General features: G+C 43.3%; 2 protein-coding genes across 3 annotated transcripts; one reads left to right on the plus strand and one right to left on the minus strand.

The window, feature by feature from the left end:
• Positions 1–475: 475 nt before the first annotated feature.
• PSMA7 (proteasome 20S subunit alpha 7) lies at positions 476–7,141 on the minus strand. 2 transcript variants are annotated; one of them, XM_086622665.1, is made up of 7 exons: positions 6,989–7,141; positions 5,088–5,214; positions 3,533–3,657; positions 2,132–2,254; positions 1,615–1,734; positions 977–1,039; positions 476–703 (listed from the first exon to the last, which is right to left on the minus strand). In XM_086622665.1, the coding sequence occupies exons 1-7, from the start codon at positions 7,082–7,084 to the stop codon at positions 611–613; spliced, it is 747 nt and encodes a 248-aa protein (XP_086478791.1). In that variant the 5' UTR covers positions 7,085–7,141; the 3' UTR covers positions 476–610. The 2 variants fall into 2 exon arrangements, with proteins under 2 accessions (XP_086478791.1, XP_086478792.1); XM_086622666.1 differs by having other exon boundaries at positions 3,533–3,675.
• Positions 7,142–7,760: 619 nt separating this feature from the next.
• SS18L1 (SS18L1 subunit of BAF chromatin remodeling complex) lies at positions 7,761–23,790 on the plus strand. Its single transcript, XM_009979276.2, has 11 exons — positions 7,761–7,829; positions 11,468–11,544; positions 12,893–12,977; positions 13,828–13,972; positions 16,908–17,105; positions 18,078–18,242; positions 19,652–19,753; positions 20,143–20,235; positions 21,542–21,661; positions 23,434–23,561; positions 23,764–23,790. The coding sequence occupies exons 1-11, from the start codon at positions 7,761–7,763 to the stop codon at positions 23,788–23,790; spliced, it is 1,209 nt and encodes a 402-aa protein (XP_009977578.1).
• Positions 23,791–24,603: the final 813 nt, after the last annotated feature.

The following is a 24,603-nucleotide window of genomic DNA, read 5'->3' on the forward strand; positions in this document are numbered from 1 at the left end:
CCTCTGGTGGGCAACCACAGCAGCCATGCTCCATTCTCAACCAGGTGAATCCTGCACAGTCAATGTAAGCTCCAAGCCATGTGCCTCTGCTGTGACAGTGCCTGCAGCAGGCAGTTCCCAAAACAGGACCCCCACCAGCCCTGCGCTGTCCTCCAGACACAAACCCAACACCTGCTGTCACAGTATGCTGCAAGGCTGATGTCCAGATCTGGCCACTTAAACTGGAAGCATAATTCCATATCAGTCGCATTCTGTTGAGGCCATAACATACCCTTGAGACTGCTTAGAAAAAAAAAAAAATAATAAGCTGACAACTCAGACTGTGGGAAACAATCATTAAACAAAGTGAAGTGTCCAAGGAAAAAAATGCAAAGTCTTTGTCCTTTAATGGGTCACTACTGCTATTTTGTAGCCAACCAAATAATCCTAGGTAATTAAAACCCAAGGAACAGACAGACTTTTTTTAAAATAACAGTTTAAAAAAAAATCAGTAGGTTTATTGTAGGTCTCAAGAGGGGCACAGTATAAGTGGAATGCCTACACCTTGTCTATACAGAATAACCCATCACTTGAATTAAAAAGCAGCAGCTAAGCAGTTGAATTTCATTCATCATGATGTCTTCTTCTGTTTTTTCTTTTCATTCTCTTCCTTTTCTTTTTCAATTTCAGCAACATACTTCTCAATTTCTTCAGGGTTTAGGATCTAAAACAGAAGCACAGATGACCCTCAAGATACTAAACCAACTGAGAGGCTTCTACCTAAGCAGTTCCAGTTCTGGCATGGGAAGTTAAAGGGCATTTACCCAGACACAGATACCTTGTGCAGACACAACAACATTCCTTGGCCACTAACAATCAACAGAAGTACTTGCCCGGACAGAATGTGAGATTAAGGGCTGGAAGTTAACTCAGATCAACAAGGACAGTAGCAGAGAAACTGGCTACAGAAGGGAGGAAAGCAAAACAAAGACCTTACCTTCAGTGGCTGTTCTCGCCTCATCACAGCCAACTCGATGTTCTTCCCACCGGACTGCACCACCTTAACAAGAGTTGGATGTCCCATTAGGAGCGTGGCCACTAATTAACTCTAACACCCCCCTTTCGGGTCCTCTTAAAAGGGGAAGAGATAGGGACAGGGAGTGTTTTGCTCATTAGCTCTAAGCTCTGGACTCCAGTAGTAGTGTAACCCAAAAACTAAGGGTCTTCTGGCATCCATGCACTCAGTGGCTGGTGAAGAACACCTCATTTCCACCATTTGACTTTTAGTATTTTCTGTATCTTAAACTTCAATTAAAAAAAAAAAATAGGAAAACATTTTACATATGGTTTAGCACATCTTTGGTGCCTTTGTTTTAACATCCAGAGCTGAAGTCTGTTTTCCTCCCCAGAGAACTGCTAGGAAGTTTTTCCAGGTAAGCCAAGCTACAGAAACTGCTACCTGCAATATTCTGAACCTTGAATTTCACGCCCATCCCACACGTATGGCCTACAACAGTTTTCACAGATCCTGTTACAGAAAATCCTTGTGCATGTCACAGGACAGTACAGGCACTCACATCAAGTTCACCCAGCTGCGCAGCAAGAAGTCACCCAAGGGATTTGAAACAGACCCACCTCAAGAAGAGCCTTGATGACAAGTTTAATAGTTAAATCATCTGTCTCGATGGCTTCATCAGTATAGTTTTTCTCCAGAAATTCACGCACGGATTTGGCTCCTCTGCCAATGGCATTAGCCTGGAAACATTGTGGGGAAAAAGACAACAAATAGAAGTTTAGAAAAGATTTCTTTTACAGAATAAGCAGGAAATATGAGTTGTGCAATTACATAATCTAAAACCATTTTGTGATTACCATGTGTTTTTCAGGAGACTGAACATGTTACTGCCCAAATGTCACACCAAAAGACAGTCGTCAGGCACAGGCATTCTTTTGGAAAACAGGACAAGATTTCCCAAGTAAAGCTGAACTGCAGACTGCCATTCTCAGAAAATTTGATCATTAAGGATTTTCACAGCTGTGAGCCAGCACCATCTGGCCAGTCAGATCTCCCTTTCTACACCAGTCTCTCTTTAAAGGAGACGTTAACTCACAAATATTTCCTACTTCTCCACAAGAGAGAGAATCAACTCACCTTCCAAGCGTGGTATGTACCAGAGGGATCGGTCTGGTACAGCCGGGGAGTTCCATCAAAGTCAAACCCCACGATGAGGGCAGAGATACCAAAAGGTCTGCGCCCGTTGCTCTGTGTGTATCTCTGGTCAGAAAGAAGAGACACTGATTTCAGAAGCAGTTCTAGAAACGTTTTTAGAGCAGAGAGTGTAGAGTGTAAAAGTTACAACCAGAAGAGGCACCAGAAATACTCTGCGTGGGCTCTCTTACCAATCTACCTGTTAAAGTCAGGATTCTGTGTCTCACGGAAGGCCATAAGCAGGGCAGGTCAGTGGTGGTGATTGTTCAACCCATTCTAACACCCACTGAGCTGGCTGCGTGATCAGGGCTACCAGGAAGAATCTCCCTTGGCTGGGTGGTGCTGACAGCCAAGTCTGCTGCAAGCCCAGGTGTAACGCTCTGCTTTGACAGAACGCTTAGGAAGCCAAAAAAGAAGATGACAACACCTGACCATAAGGTCAGTTTTCACCAATGATTTGCAACGACTCCATTCGGAAGCCCGGAACCCTCCGTGGCGATGAGCAGGTGACAGGAAAGCCCATGTTCCCAGACCTCCTGCAAAGTCACCGCCACGTCACGCACCAGAAGCGCCCACGGTCAGGGAGACCTGGCACCAGCAGCATCATCGCTGCAGGAATACTGTGTGAGCGCCATGGCTTGTAACAGAGAAATCAAGAATGTGCCACAACAAAAGGCACAAATGTCAGATTACTGTAAAGGAACAGAGTGAAACTTTGGGAAGTGGTGTTCTGCTCTGGCAGACTGGTGATTATTGCAGGAATCACTATTATCATCATCACTACACTAAAACGTGTCAGCGTGTAAGTAAATTAGACTTCTTCTAATCCCCCCTAGCTGCTGAAAATCAGTTTAATACACTGGCAAATGAACAATTTTATCACAGAAAGCAGTTGGGTATATTTTGACACTAATTCATGAATATCAACTGTAAAATACATGAAGTACTGCACTGCTTTGCTCCCCTCTTACTCCTCCCTGCAATGACTTAGCAGGAGGGAGAAGGAACAGGAGCCATGAAGATGTTTTGACAAAAACACAGCACCACTGTTAGGAGAGTGATTTAGAGCTGTAGATGAGCAGAGTGTCCCTGATGGCATCGCAAAGGTAGTTACGCAGTCCTCACAAGTACTAATTAATTTCTTCACCTTTGGAAAAAAACCAAAGAGTAATCAATCCTCCTTTTCTATTACTACATCCTGCTCCGACAAACACCCGCGCTGTGTTTGGTCACACTGGCTCTGACCAGCTGGGCAGAACAAGGCCAGGACAGACCTTTTACGCGCCTGGTCTGAAGCGCCGTGGGTCGGGGTGTGTTTTACCACCTCTGGGCAGCCCAACGTACCTGTTTCAGACTGGCAATGTAACGCGTGATGTACTCCACGGTGACGGGATCCTCCACCGTGAGCCTGTGGCTCTGACACTCCACACGAGCTCTGTTTATCACTATTCTGGCATCGGCTGTCAGCCCTGAAACGACGGCGTGTTCTCAGAGTCGTGCTTCGTACCGGACGCGCAAATAAAACCATCAGTCTTGCCCCAAGACTAGGTCAGGGTCGGGGTCAAGGTCAGTGCCAACAGCAATGAGGAAAGCAAAGGAGAGACCACACTTTCTGAGGTTTGGTGAGCAAGAATACTGTTTGTAAGGCAACAGAAAGAAGGCGATGTACCAAAATAAGCAGAGGATTCAGTTTACAGCTTGCATGTTTGTTGAGTTAGGTAACACATGGAATTCTGAACGAGGTCATCGGAATATTACTGACAGCATTCCATCTAACAGCAAATTAGCAAAGCAATCTCAACTCTCACACGCGTTGCTTTTATTTCTTACGCAGTCCCCTAACTATAAACCAGCTTCACCAGCACAGCGAATCTCGTCCAGTTGATGAGGCTACAGCAGTATGGTGTTAGTTGACAAAAACGAGTATGACTCTTTGAAAAAAAAAAATTAAAAGAAATTTGTTTCTTCTTTTTCTTTTTAGTTTATGCCATAATTTTCAGCTGACAGCCTCGTTTCTATTAGAGAACTTTTCTTCGAGCTCGAGAACCCACCTGCACGTATCACAACCCTTAGCTTGGACACAAGGCAGCAGAAGTGGCTGAGCCCCTCACTCCTGCACACCACATCTAAAAGCCATTATTTTTGCCAGTTAAATCAGATCTCCCCTCAACTGGCACCAGTAACACTGACACAAAGAGAGGAGAAACCTTCTGAAATAAATTTCCTCTCCATCTACACCAGTTTTTTTTAACATTCATCCCTCCTGTTTAAACTTTGAACGATGGAGATTAAGGCATTTGGAACAGGAAGAACGTGGAACTGGGATATTTATGTTTCAAATCCAGAGCTGTTTATTCAGGAGGAGTCTTTTGAACTAGAATAGAGGAGATTTTTATTTGTTTTATGCAAAACTGCAAAATTCAGCTCTTTCGGCTTGATGCGTGTGGGAAAAGGTGCCCACAACTGCCAAATCTCTCTTATAGCTCTGTGATACGTATTAATAATATGGATTTTTATATATAATACATAAAATTTTGAATATTTACTTTTAAATACATACAATATATTAAATAGACACCTAAAAATTTAAAAATCTACACTTAAACACTATGTATCTGTGCTAATGACACATCAGTTCTCAGTCTTCATCCTCCCATTAGACCTAGAGGACCTTGGTAACTTCAACAAGTATTTCCTCTCATTAGATCACTGGTGCACTCTCTCTCTACTTATCCATACAGTAGGGTACTCTTCTCTAAAAAAGACTAAGCAACTGTGGAAATATACTCTCTCTCCACAGTCCCCAGCCAGTCATGCTAAGCATCTTATGTTCTCAGAATCCATAAACATACCCAAAGGTGCTCCAACAACTGCCGAAAACCCTGACGGGATCACGTACCTGCAAAAGCCATGCAGACATTGTCATCGAGAGCACAGATCTTCCGTACGGTTCTTTCATCCTGAAGTTTTGCCACAGACTTCTTCTCCACACCAAGAACAACGATGTCCTTCCCTCTTACTCCAACCTTCAACACATTAAAAGAAGAAGGAAAAAAAGGTTAAGCTAGGCCCAAAAAAACCTAGTAGTTGCAGACTTCACTGACATGAGTAGGAAAAAACAAACAGACACAAACTCCACACACTGTAAATAGTGTCTCGACTTGAAGTTTTGTGTTTCCTATTGCCACAACCCGGAGAAAGGACTGATGTAATGAGTCACATTGGATTCCAGGGTGCAGTTTCATAATCAGCTTATTCCAATTTAAATGTGTGTGGCTCCCAAGGAATACGTTCCCATTCCTCTTACCAAGTGTGTTTTCCCCAGCTCTCCCCAAGACCAGCATCAGTGTTTCCCCAGCCACAGAAGCAGGATCAACAACAAAACTAACACTGCCACTATTCCACTGTTACTGCTCACAACAGAACTCAAAACATTGAGTAGATCAAGTAAAACCTACGAGCAGCCTGTCAGTAGCTCTCTGCCTTAATGTCCTAATTCATACTTTGAATATCTTTGAATCTATCCTTTCCACCATCATAGATTTCAAGGTTGGAAAAGACCTTAGAGATCATCCAGTCCAACCATACCTAATCTCCCATTAAACCATATCCTTAAGTAGTTCATCCACCCTTTTCTCCATCAGGGAGAAAAAAAAACTCAAACAACTGTTGACTTTTTTTTTTTTTTACTTTTGACAAGGGTAGGTAGTGATAGGACATGGGGCAATGGCTTTAAACTGAAAAAGGGCAGATTTAGATTAGATCTAAGGAAGAAATTTTTCACTCAGAGGGTGGTGAGGCACTGGCACAGGTTCCCTAGAGAAGCTGTGGCTGCCCCATCCCTGGAAGTGTTCAAGGCCAGGTGGGATGAGGCTTTGAGCAACCTGGTGTAGTGGAGGGTGTCCCTGCCCATGGCAGGGGGGTTGGAACTGGATGATCTTTGAGGACCCTTCCAACCCAAATTGTTCCGTGATTCTTCCACACTCATTCCCACTGCTCCTCATAGGGTGACGAGAATCTTTTCTTCTTGCATGGTGGGCCTGCCACTAGCATGTCACAGATGCTTCCAAAAACATTAAACTCAACCAACTACTCAACAGGAGACAAGACCGAGGCAGATTATATTAGATATTAGCTCCACTTTTACAGTATTTTTCATTCCGGGGGGGGGTGGGGGGGGAAGAATCTATTCAGCACTAACTCTTGCTACAGTTATTCCCACTAAGAGTAAATTTTCTTCCAGGTATTTTGTTATTTAGGAATTAATACATTTTTTTCCCCCCCTTAAATGGAAAAAAAAAAACATTAAACGAGGAAAAGCCTGGGACAACGGGAAGCTGTGAGCCTGAAAGTCACCTCCACACGCCTTTACTGACACGCTTCCCAGTTCGCTGGGAACGTGCACTGGAATAACGACCCGGAGGATCGCGGCTCCCGAGGGGCGGTACCGCCCGCCCGGGGCCGCCGGCCTGCACCGGGCCTCACGCTCAGCGCCTCAGTGCACGAACCCGCCGACATTCCCCCAAAAATCCCACAGGAAAGGCCTGGCAGAGACAGAGCTGCACGGACAGCCCGCCTGCCGCTCCGAAGAAAACTGATTTTTAAGGCAGCTGCAAACCCACCGTTCAGCCCGGGCGGCCCCAGGGCTCCCCTCTGGAAGCCGGTCACGCTTCCAGCGGCCCGCGCCGGGGCGCAGCGCCCGTCCCCGCAGCCCGGCTCCACTCGTGCCGCGGCGAGGGGCAGGCCCCGCTGCGGGCCTCCCGCGGCCGCCCCCCGCGCCGCGCTCGCTCGCTCACTCACCGCGGTGGAGCCCTTCTTCACCGCCTCCTGGGCGTACTCCACCTGGAAGAGGTGCCCGTCCGGGGAGAAGACGGTGATAGCCCGGTCGTAGCTCATGGCTGCCGCCCGTGCGTCCCCGCGGGGCCGGAACCAGCCGCCTCCCTCAAAACAGCACACTCATCCCTCCGCCCCCCGCCCGCCGCTTCCGGAGCCGCGCGCCATTCCGGCGGCACGCCGACGGCGCCCCCTGCGCCAACTCCGTACGCTGCACCCGAAAGCCCGGCGCGGAGGGGCGGGAGGCGGGGCCTCATCTACGCTCTTGGCGTACGGAGCCCGCGTTACGCATCCGGCGTAGGCGGCCGCTTCCCCGCGCTGGCGCACTTGGCGTACACGGCGGCCGCTCTACGCAGTTGGCGCAGCTGGCGGCGGCTGGCGGAGGCAGGGAGCCGCCGCGCTCTGCGACAGGAAGCCCAGCGGCAGGGACGCACCATGTGCGGCGGGCGGGGAGGAGGCGGCGGCGGCGGCGGCGGTGGCCGCCTCCCGCCCCCTGCCCGCCTCGCCGCCGCCGCCTCCCCGCCCCGAGCCGGCGGCGCGGGCGGCGGGGCGAGGGCGGTGCGCGGCGGCCGGCGGTGCGGCGCCCATGGCTCATTGCGGGGCGCAGATCGTACCATCTGCGCGGCTCCCCTCCCCGGGCACTGCGGAGAGCCTGGCACGGCGGTAGCAGCCAGATAATAACAATATTATTAGAGCCGGGAACCGATATACTGTAGACCCGTAAAAAAAAAAACCCACCATGTCGGTCGCCTTTGCTTCTGCTCGCCCAAGAGGCAAAGGGGAGGTCACCCAGCAAACTATCCAGAAGGTAAAAAAGCATGCTTTTATCCAGACAATTTTAGACATTTATTCCCTCCGTGCTCTTGTAGCTGAGGAAGGAGGCTTATTCCTAGGGCGATCAGGAAAACTAGGGAATTTGCGAGGGCTGCAGAGATGGACAGCTGGAGAGAAGAGGTGGGGGAAGGAGGAGGAGGAGGAGGAGGAACAAAGCAAAGGTGTTCAGATCACCGCAAAGAGAGAGCGAGAGAAGGACTCGGGGAATAAAATTGGGATGGCATGTTCTCCGCTGCTCGCAAAGGGGAAAAAAGCTGCCAATAAGAAATTGGGAAATGGCAATAAAATCTGCAAATATATGATTGATTTCTGATGGCATGTCAGCTTCTGGCCCAAATAAAAAACCCAACCTCAAAAATGAATTAAAATAAAATATGGAATTTGCAAGGGTTTTCTTTTGTATTGAGATGCAGAATTTTACTCTCTCAGAAGGTAGAGGGAGCACCAAGCACCGGGATTTTTCATATTCTATTATCATTACTTGTGTTGTGTTTATTGACGTTTAATGACAAACAAAGGTTTCGGAAGGTTTTCTCTGGAGAGGAGATCTCCGCACGGGTCTCGTGTGGCGGCCAAGGCAGAGGGTTCCCACTTGGGAAGTTATTGTTTCCTGTTCGGCAGGATTGAGGGCAGGGATGCACACACGCCTGACACCCCTTCTCCTGCAGAGGCGGTGAGGGAGAGGCTGGAAGTGTCAGTAAAGAACATGGATGTTTTCCCGTCTTTTTTTGCGTGTTCCCACCATGCAGGTGTCTTGTTTACGCGGAGTTGTGTCGTGCGGTGGAAGTGAGCTCTGTGTGTGTGTGTGTGTGTGTGTGTGTGTGTGTTCTACGTGGTCCACTCGTAGCGGCCGCTGGAGAAGTGCCATTGCTGGTACAGCCGTTAACCCATCATCAGGGGGCTCTGCAGCCAAACCACTGTCTGGTGCCAGTTCATGACTTCTAAGGAAAAAAATCCCCCAGTGGAAGACTGTGACAGAATAGAGACTAGGACAGAACAAACTGGTGTGAGAACGACTGAAGAGGTGACTTGAATCTCAGGAGACTATTTGCAAGCTGATCCCATTTTGTGTAGTATTGTCTTGTACTACACGTCTTGCTGCACGTGTAGTATTGTGAACCACTTAATTTTAAATATGAAAATATTTCAGACTCAGTGGCTAAGTTTTTCTCTAATGTCCACATTGGTTTGAGTTTAAAGAACTTCATAATTCTGATAGTTTGTACTTAAAACCATGACTGTATCCAGAGACAAAGGGCAGCCAAAGTATCGTCAGTTTGATTTCCAAGCCCTTTCCTTTTTGCATCTTCATGAACTTCATGGAAGCTTCAAAACATTATTTCTTTCCCAATAATGTGTGAAACACTTCCCATCTCAGGTACGTTTGCTGGAATGTTACTTCAGGACTGTTCAGCGGTGCTGGGCAGTGATTTTCTTGTTGACAAGGGGTGATGCTGAGGAAGAGACGTGCGGGCACAGTGGCTGGGTGGGCTTTACAGTCAAGTATAGAAATGGGGCAGTGAGAGAAGGAGCAGGTGCTGGAACTCAAAAAGTCCTCAGTAAAGTGAGTCTTTTAGAACGTACCAATTTCATTGAAAATTATTCTTATTTGTATTTGTAATATATATAAGCGGCTTATTTTTATTTATTAACTCGGTTTTGATAGTCTGTCAAAGCTGTTATTATTCCAGGACCAACTATTCTAGAATAGATTTCACGTGGAGGAAGTTAGAGCTTTTGAAAAGACAGCAGTGATGGTGGTGCTTTAAAATAGTTCATCAAATAGCATTTGCAGGGCAGTAAACTTGAATTTCTTCTGTGTGATGGGGATGAGAACTCAGTCCTTTTTCCTTAGTAAGTTAGGAAAAGAGCTGTTCCTGATTTCAGTAAGCAAAATATTCTTCAGGTAGTTGTAGAAGCGTAGCCCTTTTCTGATGCAGATGTCTGTGATATTGCTTGGACTCCTGCTGCTGAATACATCTCGTAACTGACTGTGACAATGTTGGCAGTGATTTCCGATACGGAAACTGCAAATGACAGGTTTACTTTCTTTGCTGACTCTACAGAATTTCCACTGACACATGTGAAAATTCTGTACAGCAACGAGTCCAGAGCATGAAACAAAGAGCTGCACTGTGCGTCAGGCAGGAGTATTTTCTCTTAGCATGACGCGCTGCGCCCGGGTTGCCATGCGAGCACAGGCACGCGTGCAGGAACATGGATTCTTGACTGGCACAGACCTGACGTTCCCTGTCGGCATTCGGGAGCTGCCAGCCCACCTGCTGTGGCCGGCCGCAGCAGCGCCTCTGTGCCGCCGGCCCTCGCTGTCGGGAGCTACACGGGATCACGGCGAGCTCCAGCAGTCGGAGCCGGAGATGGACAAGGGTGTCCAGCAAAGTGAAGACCAACTTGTAAATTCCCAGCGAGAAGCAGAAGCCGAGTTCTCTAAGGGACTGACTAGCGAGATTGCAAGGGCATCAGAAAGACTCTTCTGCTCATTTTCTTATGATCTATCCCTTTGTTTGCACCTGCATGTGTCAAGGATTTGTTTGAACACAAATCTGCAGGCATTAATCCACATTTTTCATAGGAAAAAAGGTTATTCTTTCCTCAAGAGTCCTTCTGTCCTGATGACACAGGGGTTCAAAGGCCCAATCTTGCCAGCACGGAATAGCAGTGGTACCTACAAACTGTATGATGTGGTGAGTTTTTGCCACAGGCAACTCTAAATTTGCAAATACTGATGTTATTTTTCCGTTCGTTCACCTGCAGAAAGCTTGTCACATTCCCAAGAAAGCTGGGGGAAAGAGACAAACTACTGTATTTGAAATGTTAAAACAAATCAAAGGATATTTAAAGCTTTTAATTGCATTATAAGTCCATTCAATAAAAGCCAGTGGTAATTTTGTCCAGCAGCCCCAATTTCCTTGGAACAAGTCAGTCACTGGAATTTTTTGAGTGAAGCTAAGGTAGCAGCAACTGATATACAGAAATTAATGGATATATAATTACTCTGTGTTTTCATTTTAAGTCCTCCCTGTATTAGAACTGAACTACTCCAAAGGACATATTGGGATGTAACTCTCTTAAATGTGGTTTCAGTAGATCCAGTAAATGCAAGTTTTAGACCTTGTCAGGTTCAGTAGCCTGCACATGCTAGTCCCGTGCACGAAAACAAGGTTTAAATTGTTTGAAAGTATTATTTCTTATTTGAAAGTAGGCATGTTAGTAAAATCTGAAAAGTTTCTGAAGTTTTGGAAAGGGTGGAGTGATATTTTTGAGTGAGGCAGAGGTATTTAATAGAAAAAATGTTTTCCTTCTTCAGTGTAAAAAAATCTGCCTGCCATTTAAGGAGTGAAAAACATAAGTCCATGAATTCTTCTGTGTTGGGTATTTCAACTCACTAATTTAAAAATAACTCTGCATAAATGAATTATATGAAAAGCACAATCTTGTGGCTCAATAAAGTGATGTGTAGGTACGTTGTAATAGCCCAAGGCAGCAAAAGTGCACCACCCGCTGCCAAGAAGGGTGAGTGCGGAGTGTCACAAAACACAGGACTTTAATACGATTCGCGTAGTAACGTGTTTTGATCCTATTTCTTTTATGCAGATGCTAGATGAAAATCACCACCTAATACAATGTATTATGGATTATCAGAGCAAGGGGAAAACGGCAGAATGTACTCAGTGAGTATTACGAGTTTTGGAGAATGTTAGAAATTTTTGGTGTACTTTTTCTCAAGAATAGTCCTATGAACAGTTCTATTCATTGATCACTGAGAAAAAACTTGGACTATTTTATTTTTAGATCCACTTGTATTAAGACATGTATATTGTTCTTGGGACAGAGATCTTTTTTTTCCCCCAAAGTATTTGAGTATTTCCAATATTTCCAACAGATTGTTTATTGTAATAATAAATCACATTTATTGTAATAATAATCATATTTATTAAAATAAACACTTAAGGTTAATGGACCACTTGTTCTATGCAGATTCATTAAATAAAAGTAGAATCAGGTACAAAGTTAATAACACGTTTTCATCAGAAAGTAATTAAATGTTAAGGCTCAGCAATGTGGTTATCTGTGGCTAAAACAATATGCATGTAGACATACGAGTTTGTGTCACTGCTCACTTTCCTAATCTTGAAAGCAAAATGCTGTTATAAACTTTAGGGGGTTAAATTTCAGTCAGGAAGAATAGCCAGTCTGCCCCATGAAAGGTCAAGTTATGGGGTCAAACTCAGAAAGCTGTGCTTTCCAAAAAACTGTACAAAAAAAGATACTTGTGCTGAAAAGTCATGTCACCGTTCTGGCCTAATTTTTTTGCCACTTTTACCCCTCCCCACCCATTTTCCTCTTATCAGAAGAAAACTCATGCTAAAAAAGCATTTTCTCCTGCCTTCCTGGAACGCTCCTTGTTTCCAGAAGTTTGACTCCTCACTTGGCTCAGCAGCACAGCTGTTAGTTTGCTTTTGGATGCCCTCCTGTTCTGTGTTAGGAGCTTTTCCAGTTCATCGAGAACTGTGAAGAAGCATGAATGGTTCTGGTGGTGCTTACTTGAGTAAACACTCCAGTTAGAGCACTCTTGAAAAAAATCCTGTTCTTCTCAGCTTGCTGGCAAGGCAAACAGGTTTTGGTTTTTGGAGTTCTGGAATTTCGTTGCTACTAGGACTCTTGTTAAACAGAAGAAGAAAAAGTGGGTAATTGTTAGAGTAGCAGCCCAGGTGTCAGTACTCAAAGGCTGAGGTTCCACCTTCACAGTTCACTCAAGGTGCTTTCCAAGGAGAGTGTAGTTTACCTCTCCCTTCCCCCAGGTTTACCGATTTATAAAAGAAGTGTTGAAGACACTGATCCTTGATGAAAAGCGTGACAACACAGATACAGGTCGTTACTATTTATTATGACAGATGAAAAGTAGGCTAATGTAACTTTAAACTAATCATTTGTAAATAGCAAAAAAAGAATGAGAAAGGTTTGAAATTTTCTGTATTGCTAACCCTTTCCAAATGAGCTTTACTTCTTATCCTGTAGATACCAACAAATCCTGCACAGAAACCTGGTTTACTTGGCAACAATAGCAGATTCTAACCAGAATATGCAGTCCTTGCTTCCTGCTGTAAGTACCAGTGCTACCATCAGATACATTTACTATGCCAGAGGGAAATGGTCTTTGATTCTGTTACTGATCACTGTCAATAAACCATATTTTAGTATTTTTCTAACTCAAAGTTTTGAAGCGGTCAAGTAGACCACTAAACAATCAAAAGCTGCTTTTACTGTGTTTAGAACATATTCTTTGGGACATTCGTGTTAATCTCTGTAGCTCAAGTTCTATGTTCTATAAATGGTGCAGTGGTACGGCGCTGAACAGGCTCTGTTTGTCCCAGTTTTGTTGTTTTTTACCTATTCGTACTGTATTCTTTATATTCTATCTATATTCTTTACTCAGGAAAAAAATGCCACTATTTTATGTCAAAAATCTAATTTGGTATTTGGCCATTGGTTTGTCTGTAAACATTGTGTTATTCTTGGTAAATGGATTGATTTGGGAGGCATCCCACATAACACAAAATACAGCACAGCTTTATGCTCGCCAAAGGTCAATTTGTCAGCACGCTCGTGTATCGTCTTTGCTAATGCATATCCATATCCCCTCAGCAGTTACGTTCTGACAGCACAAAATGAAATTCATGGAAGTACGGAAGAACGGGCACGGAAGCCAGACTCTGTTACAAGGACAATTTTAAGATCTTCACTGTGTTGCCTGCTGGCTTCTCTGTATCGTGCTGAATGTCATTCACACGTCGCAGTCAAACGAACAAAGGTTTATGCAGCAAGCCCAAAAAGTGAAGGAAGCACATGTTTAGTTGAGGCAGTTTTTAGTCATAGCCAGGCTAATTTGGAGGTTATTATTTTTCTAATTAAAACCTAACCAAAAATTTGCTTCTCCTCCTTGTTGTTCGCAGCCACCAACGCAAAACATCAACTTGGGCCCGGGAGGAATGACTCAGAGTGCATCCAGCCAGTCTCTCCATTCACAGAGCAATCTCAGCGATGCGATTGGGACGGGCCTTCCTCCTTCCTCCCTCATGCAGAGTCAGATTAGCAACGGTGAGCCTCAGTCCCCTTTGTGCTGCTTTGCTGTTGCTTGGCAACAACATCATTAATGCAGAATATACTTGCAGAGCTGTAAAAGACCTCTCCTAACTCACCTTTCAGGCATAGGAGGATTTCAGGCACATGCTGAAATCATCACAAAATGGCTACAGTCAGTAATGATGTTGGCTTCTGCAAGGACTCCAGTCTGCTTAGAATTTCTGTAACGGAAATTAAAAACATTTTTTTAAAAATGCATAATGAAAATCACCAAGTAAAGACACATCCAAGTTTTTAGTAAGAAAAAATATATATTGTAGGATTTTTCTCTTGAAGGTGGTGGGGTTGGCCAGGGTAGAATGGAATTGCTTGCATGACTAGCCCCACAACCAAGCCTTTAGATTGCAAAGACCTTCCAGTAGACAACGCTTTCTTAAAGATAATTTGGTGTTGCATCAGTCTTTGTCCTCTACAGAAGCCTGCAGAGATTGTACGACATAGCCAAAGAGTTTGCACAGACACTTCGTATGAATAACATAATATACTTTGTCTATTTGTTTCTTTTGTTCGTGCAACTAAAGAGAAACTAATTGAAAGACAATTTTTTTTCTCTATGCATTTTTTAGTATGAATAATCTGTTTATTTATTTTGTAATTCATAGTTATTTAGTCAGTTCTTGTTTCTCTGGGTCTTTCCTGGAGTGACACAGAGAGAAAATGGTGTCTATAAATAGGAATATCTGATTGTAAAATCACAGACCTTTGCAGGGGAACTCAAAAGCAGATGCCAGCCATGAAATTACTTTTGACTGTTTAAAAATCTATTTGTGGTCAAGCTGATAGTACCTTTTAAACTAATGGATGAGGTACCTACTTTGAAGAGTTACAACTTGTGAAGTGAACTTACTAAATTTATCTGGGCCTTCTTTTTGAAAAGATTATCACCTAGTATAAGTATTATTGTTTTGTGTTAGTAAGAATCTACATTCTCAGTGTTATTATTGCTGTTTTTTCTTATTTGCCACTCCCCCACTCTCATTTCTTATTGTAATTTAGTGCTAGATATAGAAGCCACTCCATTTTATTCTTTGTTGTGCTCAGTCAGGACTTTACAGAAATCACCTCTGCAGGACAGTAACGAGGTAACTCTCTACGTACATGGGAACTCTCCACAGTGGCAGGAAAGGTCAGCTGTAATGACAATTCTGTTGATGGGGACAAGTTAAAAAACAACCCACTGAGATTTCAAGTAATCCACCATCCACAAGTCAGCGATTCTTCACACCGTAGCCCTGCAGAGAAACCCATTAGACTCAGTAAACCAACCAGTGGAACTCAGCTGCCTCTGGGCAGAATTGGGCCCGACCGAGAATTTTCACTCTTCAGAAATCAGGAGTGAGGCCTTTCAAAGGAAAACCCAACTGCCTTAGATTCATGAAAGTATGAAAGAGATTCAATGCTTTCTGTTTATCTTATTGGTTTAGTGGTTTTCTTTAAACACTTTTGGTCATGCTTTCATATTTTCCCTTAGAATCACAATTTAGCCAAACCTTTTTTTTTTTTTTTTTTCCCTTCTTTAAAAGGCCAAGATTCTCTAAGTTTTCCCATGGAAATAGGGCAAGGTTTACCAACACTTGCTTTACTCCATCTCACACTTGCTAACTCCATTCCAGCACCACGTGGTCTTGTGTTGCACAAGTAGAAGTAGCAGCTTTACAAGACGTACAAGAACTGGAGCAAAACGTATACTGACCTGGCTCCACTGATTTCAGCAGAGCTGGTTCTCTTTATCTCCTGTTGAAAATGCTGCTTGCCTCTCTCCTTCAGAGAAAAACAGAATAATCTCCAGCAAATTTTCTCGTTTTGATGTCTATAAATACCATTAAGAGTAATTAATGAGGTTTATGCTAAGAGAATTAGACACATTTTTCAGAGGCTGTAGATACACTTAATAACTGTGAATTAAAATATTGTTATCTAAACATCAGCATAATTCTGTCTCTTCTAAGGATTCCGCATGTCTTCCATTCTACCTAAATTAACTTACAACAAGACATATTGTCACAATGTAGATCGTAACAATACACAATGAAAACAACTTTCCAAACCTCATTCATAAAAGTATTTACAGCAACAAACAACAAAAAATAAGGACCAGATTCTCCCCAATTTTAGTTACGCAACTGCAATAGAATTTAAAAAAACAAGCATACTGCCAGGTAAGCAGGATGATCCTCTCAAACCCAGGATATAATTGGAGCAGTCTGATAATTACATACAGTGATGTTGGAAAGGGAGTACCGTAACAACAGGGATTATTATGGTGACTTGGAAAAATTAGTTTCCAAAAATCTGGGGTACTTCCGGTCAAATTTCAGGAAAGGGAGAGACGGGCTTGTGCTGTGAGGAGAGGGTCCCTTGGTACCTCTTAAGCCCCGGCTGAGAAGGTCAGTCGGTACGGAGGAACCAAACAGATGCAGGGATGTGCAAAGTGTTTCTCAGCCTCTCCTGAGCCCTCCCATTGTCAGCGCCTGTGTGAAGGGGAAGAGGAGACAACAGCAGGACAGGAGGAAGGAAAGGACAAATTTCAGAAGGCTGGGATGTTTCCAGGGTCCATGTATTTTCTGAAGTATCTGAAATGACCGGCATTTGTTAACTGTGCTGCCTGAGAGGAACTGGTTGTAGGGCATTGCTGCTGGTTTTGTTCTTCCTGTCTGCGGTTCTGTACTGCCTGGATTTGGCTGCTGGGAAGAGGAGGGTCACTCCAGCTGTGCAGCAGGCAGTTTTAATTTGTCTGTAGATAACAGGGAATTTTAATAATGAGGATTTTTTTTTTGTTTCATTTTGCCTCATCATAAAGTATTTTAGAAAGGCCGTGAGGGCTTTAATGCTCACTGTACGTTGCCAATAATAGCACAGATTTTCTTGTTGCTCTCTTTAATTTTTCTAGGTCCTAATCACGTGTCTATGCAGCAGTCAGGCCAGAACACTATGCCCACGACCTCTCTGAGTATGACTGTCAGCAGTCATGGAACTGGGCCTGGTTATAGCCATACAGTGCCTGCATCTCAGAATGTGCCCATGCAAGGCCAGGGGTCAATAGGCAATTATGTCTCTCGAACAAACATCAACATGCAGTCTAATCCAGGTAAACTCCCTCTTCCTCCTTCTGGGCCAGCTTGACTTTTCAGTGACCTCAGAGGTTTACCACACATGAATTTGCTCTGTGAATATTTTCTGTAGACAGGAAAAGACAGCTTTAAAACATCTCTGAATTTCAGGGTGTCGGGCAGCAGTGTGAGTCGGAACCGTTTCAGACCTGCTCTGACTTACACCGACTCGCTGTGGTTAGCAATGAGTTGGGGGAGAGAGGGTCGGCGTGAAGTGCAGCAGCACTGTCTGATAGCCCCTGGCAGCAAGTCCCACAACTGTGGGAGGGATCTGAGGAGCACCTTATCCTAGCTGGAAAAGCCTCCCAAAGAGTGTTACACGTTTACTGTTTGTATGTTACTATCCCATTTTTGTTACTGATGCTTTGCACAGCTTGCAGGACATAGACTAGGAGACAATTCAGAATTAATATCTTATTTGTAAAAATGTTTGCTACTGAATATTGAACGGGATGTCCAATGCTTAAGAATTCTTTCTGACAATATGAAATTTAGGGATCAAATAAATCCTAGAATGTCAGTGTATTTAAACTGCATAATTGTCAGGTGTATAATAGGATGGAAGTAGAAGAAAGAGTTGACTAGAAAAGAAATGCAGCAACGAATTAGTCAAGAGGTAGAGAGGAACAAGCATCAGTTCTTATTTCTTTCTTTAATCCTACTGTAGTAATGATTGCATCCTTTTGAATAAGCTAATAATAATCAAGGCTAGATGTAGTTTTAAATGTCTGACTGAAGCAAATGGAAAGAACTGACCATGGAATAACATCCTTTCTGGATTACAGTGCAGAAGAGTTGAATACATGCGGTAGGAAAACATCTCCCCCTGTGGAAAATTCACAGAATGACCAGGATGCATGTTAGTTGGAGGTTTTAACTTGCTTCCAAAGAGACTAGGGAGAGAACTGTCACATCCTTTTAGAAAACAGTGTTTTACGTGTGCGTTGTAGTCTCCATGATGCACCAGCAAGCAGCAACGTCACATTACAACTCGGCGCAAGGAGGGAGCCAGCATTACCAGGGGCAGTCCTCCATCGCCATGATGAGCCAGAGCAACCAGGGCAACAGCATGATGGGCCAGCGACCCATGGGCCCCTACAGAGCTTCACAGCAAGGTAAAATCTGATTAGACTATTGATACAGTTATTATTAGATTGATGATACTCAATCCGTCCTGTGGGGTAGGTAAGTCATCAGAGTTTCCAAGTCACATTTATGAATAGGGAATCCCATCTGGGAACAGAGGAAATCTCAAATGGTGGAAGTATCGTGACAATCATAGAATCACAGAATCACAGAATGGTTTGGGTTGGAAGGGACCTCAAAGATCATCCAGTTCCAACCACCCTGCCATGGGCAGGGACACCTTCCACTACACCAGGTTGCCCAAAGCCTCATCCAGCCTGGCCTTGAACACTTCCAGGGATGGGGCAGCCACAACTTCTCTGGGCAACCTGTGCCAGTGCCTCACCACCCTCTGAGTGAAAAATTTCTTCCTTATATCCAATCTAAATCTCCCCTCTTTCAATTTAAAGCCATTTCCCCTTGTCCTATCACTACACACCCTTGGAAAAAGTCCCTCTCCAGCTTTCCTGTAGCCCCTTTAGGTACTGGAAGGCTGCTATAAGATCACCCCGGAGCCTTCTCTTCTCCAGGCTGAACAGCCCCAACTCTCTCAGCCTGTCTCCATACAGAGGTGCTCCAGCCCTCGGATCATCTTCGTGGCCTCCTCTGGACCCGCTCCAGCAGCTCCCTGTCCTTCTTGTGTTGGGATTAATCAGATTAATTTTAATCTATTTTCAAGATTTATCTATTTAATTATTTCAGGCGTTTAGAAAATAATTCTGTCTAAAAGGGATCATATATCTCTAAAGAAAAGATGAACAATTTGAGATACAGCTCACTCAAGCCACTGGGAATCTTTTCAGTTCTTTGAAATGGTATTGGATCAGCTATAACATGGCACAGTTAACACGGAACACATTTCTGCAAAGAAGATATAGTTTGCCAGCAATTAGTAAGAAAAATTAGGCCAAGGAAAAGAAAACACCAGAGGATAACTACCATGCTCTAAGACCTCTCTGGAAAAAGTTCTAAGAGGTAATAAAGCTGCTAGACTGATTCTAACAAAAACTGAATTTTGCTAAGAAACAATTTAATACATTAATTAAAATAGATTTAATTCTGACTGTGTTCTTGAGCATGGAATACATTCCTGTGCTTGCTAATAACTCAGATCAGTAGATGAAATGTAGCCGTTACTTTCGGTGTTGCCATAGAAGGGAGGGGGTTTCGGACATGTTGCTGACCATTGCGTAATTTTAATTTCAACCGGATTTTCTGAGAGTACAGATTTATTTCCTTTTTCTAGTGAGCAAAACATCTTTGAAAGTGCTCTCAACGTACATAGCTTGTTTACTTACCCAGATGTAAACACTGTTTTCTTAAAAAAAATCAAATAAGATAAAAACACCCCTCAGGAGTCCATGGGTTCAGTTTGCTCTCTCTTGTCTTTGCCTTGCAGGTTCCTCGCAGCAGTACATGGGTCAGGAAGAATATTACAGCGAACAGTACAGCCATGGACAAGGCTCCTCAGAACCTATGAATCAGCAATACTATCCAGATGGTAATTCCTCTGCGCTGTAGTCACTGTAATCCTGCTGAAGTGTAGAGCAGCATGGCTGCCATGTCCAAGGACGTAGCAAACCCATTACGGTTCATTTCCAATGAAAACGCTAGAAAATTCCAATCCCAGGCTGTGGGAGCCCGGTCCACAGACACACACATCAGTGCATCCTGCTATCCAAACTGCTTCAAAAAGAGCACGAAGCCAAGGTTTGATTAGTAAATGCAAGAGGTTTATGCACAGGTGTGACTTTCCTTGCCGTGTATTTGACCTCTTATCCAAGCGGTCTGTATTTCCTTTTAGCCTCATCCTTGTGCATAAGCAGCTTCGTAATATATTGTCTAACAATGTATCTATAGTGTCTGATAAATCTCTGCAATTCCTTGTAGGACATGGGGATTATGCCTATCAGCAGTCATCCTATACTGAGCAGAGCTATGACAGGTCATTTGATGACTCTACACAACACTATTATGAAGGAGGTAGGAAAATATATTTGCAATCTTTGTAAACCAAAGCTCTGATCCCCTAAAATACTAATGAAATGCTTATGAAAATGTAAAATTTGACTTGCAATTTCTGCATCACTAACTGCTACTTAGCTGTAACTTAAGGAGCGTCCAGGAAGTTGAATTTAGTGATGTCTAGCAATTTTTATACCAAGGCTATATCAAATTGTATGCACCGTATCATGTCCATAACTGTATTGTGAGGCAGTCCCGCTCTGCAGCCTGGTGGGATCACTAATGACTCCTGCGTAGCCTTGTACTCCTTAGAAAAATGATCCTCGGTTGCAGCTGAGCCACGTGGAATTATAGCTATGGATATTGAACTTTTTTCGCAGAAAAGACTGTCAGCATATGAGTATCTTCCACTCTTATAAAACCGTTTAACCACATTTTGTATAATGCAAATAAAAATGGCTGTAAAAGGCTGTGCTGACAAAGGTAAACTAATGTGCTGCAGTTAGAAATGGGGTTCAGAGCTGGAAAAAATGGTAGCCATAAATGGAAATTTCTCTAAAGTAAGAAAGCCTACTGGTTAATTTCAGGAACAGGTTGGGTTTTTTTTAATCTTACTTAATTCACCTTAGAAATTGTGAAAAACAATGGGTTAAATGAAACTAATCTTTGAAAATCACCAATACTATGAGTTTGCAATTCTACCACTAAAAAACCCTCAACATGTCCACACGTCAGAAAATTCACCGATGCTATTAAGATATCTGAGCTCGAAATTAACTGCAAAATGTTAACTTAATTATGATACAGCGAGGTGGCATTTAGGAAAAGCAACGGAGTCTGTATAGTTTCCCTTCATTTTGTTGTTTCAGGATACTGCAAATGGAATTTCCATCATAGGTATTTCAAAAACTACCAGTGACAACTAACTGGTCTTTCTGGGATCTAGGAATAAGCATCATTATCGGGAAGAAAACACAGTGGGAGGGCTTCTTGAGAAACTGGCTATTTACCCTGGCACCCTTATCTTTGTGACTGTGTTTTCCTTCTGAAACACTTCTTGGGATAAAAAGAATCCTTTGGGGAACAGGATTGGTTTGTTTAGTGATGTGTATAAATAAACAACTCTGCTGTTCAAAAGAACTAAAAATCACTGAGGAAATGAACATCCTGATTGGCAAAATGCAATCGCCTGTTTCTGAAAAGGGGATTTGTCTAAGAGTTCCAGACCAGGGCTCCTTAGACCTTTGTTTTCCTTGTGATTTGCATGCACAGTGAAACACCTGCCTCATCTATAACCAAACTATTTCAATTTTTCCCTCTTTAGGAAATTCTCAGTATAGCCAGCAGCAGGCAGGATACCAACAGGGAGCTGCACAGCAGCAAACATATTCCCAGCAGCAATACCCAAATCAACAAAGTTACCCAGGACAACAGCAAGGATACGGTAAGAACACTGCCACTGACGGGTCAAGTGTTTGCAATACTTCATCCTGACGCCTCCATTCCTAAGCTAAAACATGCTGTAACCTCTTTCCTTGATTAACCTTGGACATCCACATACCAAAACTAGCCAAAGAGCACAGCTCGAGAAGGGATTCTGGGCATTCCCATACATTAGTACAGCACTGCATTCCACATTCTTATGTTAGCATCCTGAATCCCTCTCTCTTCTGAAGGAAAGTTAGAAATGACACTTTTTGCCTCACGTTGGCTTCGTGGTGAGTGTTGGCAGGAGGTGACTGCCTGGGCTCTCAGGCCTCTTACACACCTAATAGTTCTGCAGCTGATGTGAAAAAATGATATCAACAGTCCAGAGAATCACTACTCCCTCACTTAGATTTCTTGCAACATCACGTGGATTATATTCCTTGGTGAGGGACTGAGGCGAAAGGAAAAAAGTGAAAGTGCTTTGAAGATGGAGCTACCTTGGTGCAGGGCTTTTGTACCCTTCAGGTCACCAGTGACAGATCTCCCCGCTGCCATCAAACGAATCCGAGTTTGATGGCTGTCTTTGAATTTTCTGACTGATTGGAGGCAGCTTGTATGTATCCTCAGTCTTTGGGAGAAAGAAAACATTTCAGGTTATTTAGTACAAGAACAGGGGCCGGAGAGATTGGAATAATCTAAATACTAGCTTCAAGGCAAACGATTGCTGGTGCATGTTCCAAATGTGATCGTACTTGACCTTGATCTGGCAAAGTTAACCAAACTTGATAAATTGATGTTGAGATAAACACCAGTCCGTTTTAGAAATGTAACCATGAAATAGAACCTACATGCCTAAGAAGTTAATTAAATTATTAACACCTGACTCTGCACTACTAGTATATAGTTTGGACTACTCAAACCAGACATCATCTGTGAAATGAAGCCCAAAATTCAGTTTATGATGTTAAAATCTGGCCCCCTCTTTTTAAAGATTCCTTTTCATAAAAATCCAGCAATAATGCTAAAAAGTAAGTGCACGTAGCAGTCTGTATGCAGAATATACAGTCCCAAATAAAAGGAAATCAATATCCCTACGCAGCTGTGTGTCTGATTTAAGTGTTTTTTGAAAGCATCTCTACATGCAAGAGATTTCTTAGGTTCTGCTTGGTTTGCAGCGCTTATGGTGGCATAGCCAGATTAAAGAGGAAGATAAATTCTTCTCTTTATAAATAATACCCAGATTAAAGAGGGTAGATTTAGATTGGATATAAGGAAGAAATTTTTCACTCAGAGGGTGGTGAGGCACTGGCACAGGTTGCCCAGAGAAGTTGTGGATGCCCCATCCCTGGAAGTGTTCAAGGCCAGGTTGGATGAGGCTTTGAGCAACCTGTAGTGGAGGGTGTCCCTGCCCATGGCAGGGTGGTTGGAGCTGGATGATCTTTGAGGTCCCTTCCAACCCAAACCATTCTATGAAATGTGCAATTGTTACTAAAGTAAAGGCCAGGTAACCTGCACATAGGTAATTGAGCTGTACCAAGACAGATTTCAGAGAGGCAAATCACTTTAAAAGTATATGAAATTTTATGAGCAAAGTTTAAAACCTGAGGTTTACACTGCTGCAACTACATCACTATTAGTATTGATGCTTTCTAGTGTGAAGCTAGAGGGGAGGTCTGCAGTTCATACTCGCAGAGCTGACTTTGTTACTGTCATGTTTTCACATTATGTCAACCATCAGAACTCCCCCAGCAAAACAAGCCTTACTAAGAGATTTCACTGTCTTCTCAGGTCCTGCACAAGGAGCCTCCTCACAGTATTCCAGCTACCAACAGGGACAGGGGCAGCAATATGGCAGTTACAGAGCTTCTCAGACAGGCCCATCCGCTCAGCAGCAGAGGCCCTATGGCTACGAGCAGGTAAACTGTTGAAATCCCTGCTGTGAAAAAGCAGATGTAGCTGTTAGCTCCACATATAAATCTATCTGATCATTTGATGTAGGTGGTACTTCAGTGGGTCTTTGAAAATTCACAGACCAAAAGAAATTGTCTAACTCGCTGTTTGTAAACTCCTGATATTTTGTTCTCCAACATTTTTATTTCTCTTTTTTTTTTTTTATAGGGACAATATGGAAATTACCAGCAATAAAAGAATACGGTCCTGTGTCAGATTCATTTCAACAGTATCTCCATTTTTGAACTGGATGTACAGGCAGTTTTGATTAATTGTAATATGTTCGTTACCCCTTAGCACAAAGCAGCGTCTGTATGTGAACAGTGTTCATTTCATGCTGGATATGAAGCAGTGCACTACTGGTAACAAGACAATGCTTTAATGGTTTGATATTTGGTGCTGTGTATAGTACTGTATGTTGATACAACGCAGAAGTTTTTTCATTTACCCCCATTCTTGATGTTTCTAAATAGCTTTAGGATCATTGGATCACGGTTGTGCCCTGCTCTGGAAAACAGCCAGGTTCCTCTGCAGTCTGGCTCAACACAAAGCCATTCAGTCATATCCCAGTCCAGGGAGCTGTCCTGTGGTGGGTTACTGAGCTTTTTTTAACTGAACACATTGAAGATTATCTGGCAGCCTCTGAAATCCATGGCTCTTAACTTTGCTTCTTAAGAATAAGAGGATGGATACATTCTTTACGTGAAGACAGTTCTATGTTATATGATAAAAATAAAATCAACTGCAACTTCTGTAATACCTACCTACCCACGTCTTGCAATTCAGTAATCTGCATAAGTCCACATTTTTGTTTTAGAAGGTACAGAAAGAGGTTCAAAACCTGTATTCAAGAAAATGTTAATCACTAAAGGCACCTTTTATATATCCATGTAAACTAAGGTATTTCTGTCGTGGAAAGAAAAGTAGAAGGGAGCTCTGAGATCTGCAGCGTCAGCCTCCTAGATGTCAATATTGCTTCATATTGTGCTTAGCTCAGAAAAACACCTG

Source organism: Tauraco erythrolophus, chromosome 18, assembly GCF_009769465.1.
Source record: "Tauraco erythrolophus isolate bTauEry1 chromosome 18, bTauEry1.pri, whole genome shotgun sequence".
In the NCBI taxonomy this organism is placed as follows: domain Eukaryota; kingdom Metazoa; phylum Chordata; class Aves; order Musophagiformes; family Musophagidae; genus Tauraco; species Tauraco erythrolophus.